Source organism: Haplochromis burtoni, unplaced genomic scaffold (assembly GCF_018398535.1).
Source record: "Haplochromis burtoni strain Fernald_Lab_line unplaced genomic scaffold, NCSU_Asbu1 Contig_542, whole genome shotgun sequence".
NCBI classification, from domain to species: Eukaryota; Metazoa; Chordata; class Actinopteri; order Cichliformes; family Cichlidae; genus Haplochromis; species Haplochromis burtoni.
The window spans coordinates 29448-40437 of NW_024582903.1; the positions used below are offsets into that span (position 1 = coordinate 29448).

Below are 10990 nucleotides of genomic sequence, written 5' to 3' on the forward strand. Positions count from 1 at the left end.
CTGGGACTTCGAATGGTTGGGAGGAAGTGCTCAGGGGTGTGTTTGGTGGGGGGTGCGCGCATCTTAGGGAAGATGCTTCAGCATTTAGGGGGAGGTTTGGGTGCTCTTTGTTTTTTATGTTGTACTGTTCTGTACACTGACTTTGTTTTTTCTGTGTTTTTCATCGGTCAGCTTTGGGTTTTTTCAACCTATGTTCTAACATGGTATCGCAATTAAATATTAATAATCAACAAGCAGGTCACTCGTTTAAGTTCTGTAGCTGGAATTGTAAAGGTCTGAACCAACCTATTAAAAGGAGCGAGGTCCTCCATCATTTGCAACTTTTGGCGCACAGGTTGTGTTTTTAGAAGAAACACACCTAAAACTTTCAGATCATTTTAGACTCGTAAGGGGTGGGTGGGCCAGCTCTATCACTCTACATTTAAATCCAAAGTTCGTGGTGTTGCTATTTTAATACACAAATCAGTGCCATTTGTTTCTTCTAATGTTATAGCGGACCAGAATGGTAGATTCATTATTGTGAGTGGGAGTATTTTGAACACTAAATTCATTTTTGGAAATGTCTATGCTCCCAATTGGGACGATCCAAATTTTTTTAGTACTATTTTTTAGTGTTATTGATGCCTGGCGTTTTCTCAACCCCACACGCAGAGAGTACACCTTTTCTCCCCTGTTCATCATACATACACTCGTATTGATTACTTTCTGCTGGACAGTCGACTTCACAGATTCGCTCTTGCTCTCGTAGGGCTTTTGTCATTTCAGATCATGCTCCGTTGACTCTAGATTTGGCAGTGGGCCAAAGTTCTCCACCAGCTCCATGGCGTTTGAACACACGCTTGCTGTCAGACGATAAGTTCACCACATTTGTGAAGTCCAAGATAGACTTATTCATAGAGACAAACATTACACCCGGAATATCACCCTCCATTTTGTGGGAAACGTTTAAGGCTTTTATCAGGGGACATATTATATCTTATGCTGGTTTTGAGGCAAATCAAAGGAAAGCAAAGTTGTCCGAGCTCATAATACGCATATCGCAATTAGATGAGTTGTATGCTGTCTGCCCGGCTATAATGACAGGCTGTCTTTGCAGACTGAGTTTGATCACCTGCTCAGGCTGAAGCGATGTTGTTGAAGTGTCAGTACTCCCAGTATGAGTATGGGGATAAGGCCAGTAAACTGCTCTCCCATCAGCTTCGTAGTGCAGCAGCTGCACATTCCATTCCTCGGATTCAGACATCAAGCGGTGTTTCTGCGGATCCTAAAATAATTAATGACCAATTTCGAGACTTTTATTCATCTCTTTATGCGTCTGAGTGTGCATTTAGCACTGAGGCTTTGGACTCATTTTTCAATCATCTTAAGCTCCCATCAATTGATCAGACACACAGCCTTCAGCTGGAGGGACCAGTAACTGTAGACGAGATCCTGCAAGCTCTCAGCAAGTTGCAGTGTTCTAAGTGTCCCGGACAGGACGGGTTTCCTGTTGAGTTCTATCGTAAGTTTATGCCTAAACTTGATAAATGATAAATATGTATAAGCATTCACTGGAAGTTGGATCCCTCCCACCCTCTCTACTGCAGGCATCTATATCCTTGATCTTAAAAAGAATAAGGATCCATTACAATGTGGCTCATACCGTCCCATTTCTTTGTTAAATGTGGACTATAAAATCCTTGCTAAACTTTTAGCGATGTGTGTGGAAGCAGTCTTGCCATCTGTAATTAACCCGGATCAAACAGGCTTTATTAAAGGGAGATATGCCTTCTCTAACCTTAGACGTTTGTTTAATGTTCTTTACAATCCCTCAGACTCCAACAGCCCTGAGTTTGGGATCAGTTTAGATGCTGAGAAGGCTTTTGACAGGGTTGAGTGGGGATACCTTTTTTATGTTTTGGGTAAATTCGGCTTTGGTAAAATAATCATCTCCTGGTTGAAACTTCTTTATACTTCCCCGCTTGCCGCTGTCAAAACAAATGGCACATGTTCTGACTTTTTTCCTCTGTTTAGGGGGACTAGGCAGGGCTGTCCCATGTCGCCGTCGCTCTTTGCAATTGCAATTGAGCCCCTGGCCATATCGCTGAGATCAAACCCAGGTATCACCGGGGTTACTAGAAATGGTATAGAACAAAGGGTCTCCTTATACGCAGATGATTTGCTTCTTTATATCTCAGAACCAGCATCCTCATTTCCTTTGGTGCTCTCAATACTTGAACAGTTTAGCCTTATTTCTGGCTATAAGCTGAATCTCGCTAAGAGTGAACTGTTCCCCCTGAATGCTGCTGCACAGAAACATCAGTGCACAGCACTGCCTTTTTGAGTTGTATCGGACAACTTCACATATTTAGGGGTTAAAATTACAAGTCAATTTCATGCTCTTTTCAAGCTTAATTTCGACCCACTTGTGGAGAAAGTTAGGCAGGATTTGGACAGATGGTCTCTACTCCATCTGTCTGTAGCAGGGCGCATAAATACAATTAAAATGAACATCCTCCCAAGATTTTCTTTTCTTTTTCAGTGTGTCCCTGTATTTATCCCAATTTCCTTTTTTGTTAAATTAGACAAGATTCTGTCTGGGTTCATTTGGAACAAAAAAAACCTAGAATACGCAAGACATATCTTCAAAGACCGAACAAGATGGGGGGGATGGCTTTACCAAACCTTATGTTCTATTATTGGGCATGCAATATTCGTATTCTCAGGTACTGGCTACAGGGGGAAGGCATGAATAATGCCCCGGCCTGGCTGAGTTTGGAGACTTCTTCTTGTGCCTCATCCTCTTTACCAGCCCTGATTTATGCCCAAAAGCAGCCTCCGAGTGCAGGTTCTTATAATAACTCTATTGTCAAAGTTACCTTGAAAATATGGCATCAATTTCGTCGTTATTTTAAGCTGAACTTTTTTCCCTTCAGTCACCCATCCCTCTTTTCAGCCTTCGTTAGTTGATGGTGCTTTTTATTTGTGGGCCTCCTTGGGGATCAGGTCTTTTTCTGATCTGTACATTCAGAATACATTTGCCTCCTTTGAGCAGCTCTCATTGAAATTTGGCCTTCCAAAAAGTCACTTTTTTCGGTACTTACAAATCCGGAGTTTTGTTAAGGAGAAATCCTCTCAGTTCCCATCTAGACCTCCTTATCATGACTTTGATAACCTTCTATCGCCTCCCCCTTCATCGCATGGCCTGATCTCTTGTCTGTATGGGAGAATATGTTCCTTTGGCAACTCCTCAACCTCGGCTATTAAAATGGCATGGGAGCAGGATTTGGGGTGTGTGATTCAGGATGACTCTTGGGATAAAATTCTTTACCGGGTCCATGGCTCCTCATTATGTGCCAAACACGGGTTGATTCAATGTAAGAGTTTGCACCGTGTACACTGGACTAAAGCCAGACTAGCTCAAATATACCTCAACCTTAGCCCTGATTGCGACCATTGTCATCAAACACCTGCCTCTCTAATACATATGTTTTGGTCATGTCCATCCCTCAAACAATGTTCAGACTGTGCGGCCTCACAACGCTCCCAATTAGCCAGCTCAGACTTTATTCTATTTTATTTTATCTTATGTTTAAGTAAGATGTTTACGTTTAAGTATATGGACTCTATTGTGCCTGCGCCTTATGATGGCATTTACTTACCTACTTCATACATATTTCTTTTCTCTTACAGAATTGACTTATCTCTACAACTAAGCTGACCACTCATTATGTTTGTGTTTTGTTTTTGGTTTTTTTTGTTTGTTTTTTCTGTGTCTGTGTGGGGGTGTGGGCTCTGAAACTCTCCACATCTCTCTTGTACACTCAGGAACTGTTATCTTGTACTCCAGGGTTTGCTACTCGTATTATTAGATCGGACCCTTTCTTTTTTCTTTTTGTACACCCACTGGTACTCCTATAATTATGAGGTGGGAGTGTATGTTTCATATTGTTTTATGTTCTTCAAAAAGAAAACGGCATATTGTTCAGTTTGTCTTTTGTAAAAATGGATGCAGAAACTTTAATAAAAATATCTGAGGAAAAAGACTTCACTGAAATCACGTGTCAGACATTTAACTTCAGCTTTTACCTGTTAATTAAACGTTGCCCTATCTTAATGAAGGTGACACAACTGAGCCAGTCAGAGGTGAATAATATCTTTATGTGCCTGTTATGATTTTTGGTCATTTCAATTACATTAATACAAACGCTTTCAAACCTCACTTATATCCTGTATAGCGGGTATCCTCGGTATACCCTGACACCACCACATCTGTCCACAACACACACTTAAAAGGATACGGGGTGCCCTGACCCCCTTATAACAGTCCCCGGCCCCACACCAGGGATTCTTAAAGATCACAAGTCCAGGACCAGGAAAATTCACTTAGCTGTTCACTGCACTGTTAAGTGAGGAGGAGTGAGGAGAGAAGCAGCCTGACAGAGGCTCAGCAGGCAGCACTTCATGTGGTTTTTCCATAAAAATGCCATCGTCGCAGCCGGGCACAAAGCCAGGTCTGCTCTCCTTCTGAGGGTGACTGAGACCATCCAAAGCCTTTTCCACGTGGCCGCTCTGATCGCCAACAGCATGTATTTGAAAGATGGTGAGCAGCTAGGAATATAATTGCTTATCAGTGCTCTCTCTCCAATCTGTCATGCTTCCTTTAGGATTTGCTAGATTAGCGGAGAGCATCTTCCACTATTAAGTGTATTTAGCTGCTACTTCAGCCTGTCATATTGGCTTTGGAATTGCACCAGTTGGCCGACATCTCTGAGAAGGTTTAAGAACAGGACCCACAGGTTGAGGCCTACTGGTGAGCCTGGTGCTCCTCACACAGACAGGACTGAAGCCTGTCACAGTGGTGGTTATCACACTGGGTGGAAGAGGCTACTGTGATGGTGTGCAAGTCCCAGGACTGCAGCCTCGTGGGGCCTTTGGGGTGTTTCTGTGGGACACATCTGCACACGCCGACCATGATTGTGTCACAGAAATAGCTTTTATATATTTGGTATCATAAGGAATTATTTGTTTGTATATATTTGTACACGCAGGCATAAGAGTTATTATTTACAGATACAGAGATCTTGACTTCATGTTTATTTTGCTGAAGAAACACACAGACAGGATTGTCTTTGAACTGACTGAAGGGCCTACAGCGTTTGTAGTTTTCACAGCGTTCAATAAATGCAGCAAAGCGGCGTCTTGAAGAAGCCGTGCCTGTCGTGGAGCTACAATGATGATGATCCATGTGACCCTCACTCGCACACTCAGTCCTTAGTGTGGGCTCCTAAAGACACGCAGACCTTTGGAAGCGCTGACCTGCCTGGGTGGCGGAGTTACAGGCTTTGATGCACGTGATCCAGGAGTGGCGCCGTTTCCCACAGCGAGACACTGAGTGCTGCTTGAAAGAGAAGGTTGGTTACTTGCATAACACCGGTTCTCTGAACACCGAGTGAGATATCTCACCAAACTGCCCTGCCTGCATGGGCACAGACCAATCACAGGAAACGGAGGTGGTGGAGCTTCCGTGATTGGTCACACCAGAGGGCACTTCCCATACATAATGGACTCACTTTGCAGAGAACAGGGGTTACACAAATGACCAGATTTTTTGTTGAATTTATTAGAAATAACGGCTTTATTTTCTTTTTATTACCCATAAAAAATGGAACTGTGAGGCAGAGAGAAAAAGTGTATTGGTATTAGGGCAGCGACGAAGCTCGGCAGGTGTAGCCGAGTTTGTGTAAATGAATCCAATTAAAAGGACCCGACTCTGGGGCACCGGGTTGGCTCAGTGGGAGAGCAGGCGACCGTAGTCGCAGAACAGCAGGCCTGGGTTCGAGTCCGACTTACTTTGTTGTCTATCAGCACTCCCACGGCCAAAAAAGCAGCCAACTCTGGTGACAAATAAAAACAAAGGTTTCACTGCGACAAGAAAAGAACTGGTCTTATGATCTGTTACAAAGTTTATTACTGGACAACCTCCAGCTGAGGCAGAGGAGCGCTCGCAGCCACGGGCAGGGCGTGAACATAAGGAACAAACATCCACTCAGTCTAACCCTCTGGAGGCATGCCACACCTGTCAGATAAGCCCCGCCCCTCAACTAAAAACTCAATCACAGACGCCACCGTCCCTCTGTGTTCTGCAGGATGGGAGGCGTGGTCTGTAGCTCCCAGGGACCTCTTACTGTCCGATCTGCAGCTCCTGCAGCTCCTTCAGCAGCTGCTCCTCCTTCTGGATCTTCTCCACCTGCAGAGGAAAGGTTAAGCTCAGAGTTAGCGCCGCTGTGCTCACAGCACCAAGATGTCAGCAACCTTTACCAGTCATCATCTACAGCGTGATCACAGTTCCTCCAGGCACCACCCAGGGCCCGCCGATGACTGCGGCGCCCGGCGTTTGCCCTTCATGAGCCCATATTAGTTTGTGGGACATGAGTGTCAGGTTGTCAACAAACATCACCTGGTTCTTCTGCAGGACCTTCCCCGATGCCTGCTGCTCCTTCAGCTCCTCGATGGCCTTCAGTTTCTGAAACGTACAAACGTCACTGAGAGACCAATCACAGCACCACACACCACTGACCCCGCCCCCAGGCTGAGATCCACCTGACTGACGTTCACAGAAATAAACCAGCCTTCACCTTCTTTAAGTTCTTGATCTTCTTTTCCACCTCTGCGTCACCGATGCTTGCCTCTGATTGGCTGTTACTGACAGCGGCGGGGTCAGTGGGAGGTTCTGGTTCTGGTTTCGCCTCCTGTTGAAATAATCAGATCAGTGACCGTGTTCACGTAACTGCCTCGAGCACCTTACAACATGGCAGAACCCGGAGTAAGAGGAATGCTGGCAGGCGGTGTGAGATCCAGGTGAGAGCAGACAAAGATCCTCCACACCTGAAACTTCAACCTGAAGCCCAGCGAGGCTGAAATCATCAGTCAGGCTTTTCCTGTTTTTAGCAGATGAATATCAGCAGATCACATGATCACACGTCAGCTGATGATGAAGAAGCCTCTCAGCTTCTTCATCATCAGTCTGTCTCCTCATCATCCTCTGTGATGATGACACATGAATTTAGTCAGGTGTTATCAGACGCTGAATATCAGATGTTTCATGTAAACAAGTGTTTCACAGTAAAAGCCAAACTTTAGAGTGCTTTTAATTTGAAAATGGCACAGCATGTGTAGTGTTTGTATAAACAGCTGATGCAGGAAGAGAGCAGGAGCAGGTGATCCATTGCTTCTCCAGCAGCAGACGTCGACGCCGTGCGAGCGACGGTGTGACGGCGTTCAGCTCGCCTGTGCTCACACGTACGTCACACTTTCGAGTCTCACCTGCTTCGCTGCCTTCTTTGCTTCTCGTTTCCTCTGGTTCTTCAGAGCAGATTTAGAGAGACTCTTCTCTCCCGAAGCTCCGGGACGAAGGTCCTGAGGAGGCTCGTCCTCGTGCTGACAGGAAAAGACAGGTGAGGTCAGGTTACCATAACGACGACTTCTGCCTAAATAAACCAGAAAGCCATCGTCATCTCACCAGTTTGGAGCTGGGCGTGGCGGGCAGGTGTCTCAGTGCGGGTGGCCGGTACGCCTGTGTGGGCGGGGCCTGTGTGGACCCCAGCTGGCTGGGCGCTGCCTGGTACTTGATTGGTCGCTTGGGGAAGCTGCCGTCGGGGAGCGACTGCCAGCGCACCTCCCACAGCTCCGAGCCGGCCGTCACGTCCCATTTCTGAAGCACGGAGCCGGTGTAGTGCCAGATCTTATAACCGTTACTGACCCGCAGCCGAGGAGAGCAGGTCGCCGTGACGATATGCTCACCATCGGGACACCAGGAGAAATGAGTGGCGTCTGGCGCCTGAGGTTTGGACACCTTGGACGAGACAGGTGAGACTGGTGAAGCCAAACACGACAACGATGGCGTTTAAAGACAAACCGATGGACAAGACGCCAACTCGTTCGATTAAATCACTGATTCTTCCTGTAAAGCTGCCTGTAACAGGACAGCTCAATGAGGGCTGGGTTTACAGTTCGATTCATTAAATCCTGAATGACTTTTACATATAAATGTATTTTATCAGAAACGTCAGAATCTCAGGTTAAAGCTCACAAAACTATTTCAGCAAACAGCTCAAACTAGGGCTGGGCCATATCATACCGTTCACGGTAATACCGGTATAATGTTAGGCAACGATAGGAAAATGAAATATCGCGATAGAATGGGAGTAAAACGCGCATGCGCAGTGCCTTTGTTTTCATACGCACATGGCCGATTGTTGAGTGAAAGAGATGAACCAGAATTGGTTTGTAAAAATGGTGCAACTTCAGTGATGTGGAACTGGTTTGGTGTTTGTCCGTCAGATACACAACAAAGCACATTTTTTTGCAGAACATGCAAGCGGCCGTCGTTATTGTCGTATTTGTCGGACTAAGATGCTCTGACCTGCACTCAATCTACAGCAGGCGGTGCTGGACCAAGGCCAGGAAGATGGTGAAGGACCTCAGCCATCCCAACAACAGACTGTTCTCTCTGCTGAGGTCAGGAAAGCGATTCCGCTCCCTGAAGACCAACACAGAGAGACTGAGGAGGAGCTTCTTCCCGCAGGCGATACGGTCTCTCAATCACACCACCACACAGTACTGACCCACACATATGGTTCTTACACACACTGGACCTTCTGGACTTTGTTTTTGCACAACACTGGACATTATATTCTTCATTTCCGGTTAATACTTGTACAGCTGCTGTTATTGTGTATATATTTATTTATATTTATATTTCTTCATACATTCTTATATAGTTCTATATTGTGTATTTTGTTGTACAGTTATTTTATTTTCAACTTTAATTTATATATTTTATCTTATTCTCCCAGTTAAATTTACCCTTCATTCTAATTTGTGTTGTACAGTTATTTCATTTTTAACCTTAATTTATATTTTATTCCTTCCTAGTTAAATTTACCCTTTTTAATTTTTCATATTTATTTCCTATCTTATTCATAGCCTTTTCCTTTTTTGTTTTCTTTAGGTCACGAGCAGTTGTCCAAGCATTTCACTACATATCGTACTGTGTATGACTGTGTACGTGACAAATAAAATTTGAATTTGAATTTGAATTCTTAAAACAAATCTCCTAAACTCCGTATCATCTGCAACGACCACATTGAAGCAGGAAACTAAACAGCAGTGACGTTTGTAGGGTTACTGAAGTTGGGCTAGCTGTATATAATGATGTGCTACGTGATCGCTAGCGACACAGCTATGTTAGCATAACATAAACAGTGAAGCTGGAGGACGAACACTAACACTTTTCCACTTATAAAAGTTAACGTGAAGGTTCCTCATGGTTAGAGACAAATGCAATCGCATGGCAGGATGCTGTAAACGGACCAAACTTCAGTCAGGAGAACAACTGAGATAATCCATCCACAATACGAGGTTAGTCATTAATATACTGCAACAACATGGGAATAGAGCAGCTGCCAGAGAATTCAACATTAATGAATCAATGGTACAGAAGTGGAGGAAGCAAGAAGAATGAGTTTAATAAAGTTTGATTTATCTGACTGCTTTGTTTCGCTTAATGTGCCTTATAATCCCGTGCACCTTACGTACTGCACACTGCAGTTTAATGTTGCAAAGCACCTCTTTTTAACTTCAGTGGATATTATACATGGTTATGCTCAGGATATGTCAGCCCATTTCTACTGGAAATGCCTTTTGGTTAAACTTTCAGCAAGGAATTTGCATTTGCACTGTTACATTTTTATAAAGCTTTAATGTACATAAAAACCAGCTTCTTGTTTAAGTGAAAATAAATGGAAGGTTGTCTTTTTGCGCTAGTAATGTTGTGGAGTTGTATTTTGTCTCGCATCAATTATATCGTCAGTTATATCGTTATCACAAATTTTCAAATATATATCGTGATAAATATTTTTGGCCATATCGCCCTGCTGTAGCTCAAACAATTAAAGAGCAGGTAAAAACGTGGAAAGAGAGCGTGGATCGTCCACAGACGCCGTCGGCGCTGAGAGTCGACGGCTCACAGATCCTGAAGCTGCAGGTTTCGTCACTCTGACCAACACTGACTGAACCAGCAGCAAAAGAAGATCAACCTGCGCTTCACGTTTGATAACCATGCTCATGAGCTCCCTCTGACTTTGGCTGCTGTACTTCCTGCACAGCTCTCTCTCTCTCAGCACTCAGAGACCAGTTCACCATCAAATCTCTGCTTCCTGCATTATTCTCTGTTTATTAGCCACCAGTCTGCTGCTGTGTTCAGTGCTGTCGGCCTCTGACAGCAAAGCTTCGTCTCTGCTGTTCAAACTGAACGAATGGAAACAAATGACTGCTCAGCTGTGTCTGTAATCAAACCTCATCAGGTCATGTTCACATGTTCATTCATGGTTTGCTTCAGTTTTTGATCGACTGCAGAATATTTTTAAGGTTTTCTGCTATAAAAAGCCAGAACAGGAAAACCTGCTTCATGTTTCTCTGTTGGATCCTCAGTTACTCTGCTTATTCCAAGGTTTAGAGGGTTCTTTGGACAGCACACATCTAAATGATCAGAATTATATTATTTCTGACAGTCTGAGTCAAAAATGAGCTGAATTGAATCAGTAATGATACGAGCTGTAAATAAGAGCATTGCTTTGACATGTGATAACAGAAACACACAAACGTGACGGAAAATGCGTACGAAACAATAAAACTGTGTAATGATACAGTTACAATAAAAAAAAGCTTCAGTAACAGTCAAATCAGACTGAACACCATCCACAACCACAGATGGAGCGGTTTGATCAAAGAGCCGGGACCAAAGAGCCGGGACCAAAGAGCCGGGACCAAAGAGCCGGGACCAAAGAGCCGGGATCAAAGAGCCGGGACCAAACAGCCGGGACGCAAAGCGAAGACCCGGAGAAACGTGACCAAAGAGCCGGGATACACGGATCAAACAGGGAAGACCGGGAACAAAGCCGACAAGGCCGGCCAAGCCGGATCAAAGCCGACGGCCGGGCACCCGGCC

The 10990-nt window shown here is 44.6% G+C and overlaps 1 protein-coding gene across 2 annotated transcripts in view; it reads right to left on the reverse strand.

Annotated features, from left to right (window-relative positions):
* Positions 1–5932: 5932 nt before the first annotated feature.
* Positions 5933–10990, reverse strand: part of eif2a (eukaryotic translation initiation factor 2A) — a 16877-nt gene continuing 11819 nt past the window's right edge. The window contains exons 12-16 of one of the 2 annotated variants that reach the window (XM_005947843.3): positions 7502–7834; positions 7306–7419; positions 6618–6731; positions 6440–6505; positions 5933–6229 (exon numbers count right to left, since the gene is read on the reverse strand). In XM_005947843.3, coding sequence (XP_005947905.1) covers positions 6164–6229; positions 6440–6505; positions 6618–6731; positions 7306–7419; positions 7502–7834 — 693 coding nt within the window. In that variant the 3' untranslated portion in view covers positions 5933–6163. The remainder of the gene's footprint in view (positions 6230–6439; positions 6506–6617; positions 6732–7305; positions 7420–7501; positions 7835–10990) is intronic. The other variant, XM_042214280.1, reaches the window with a different exon arrangement.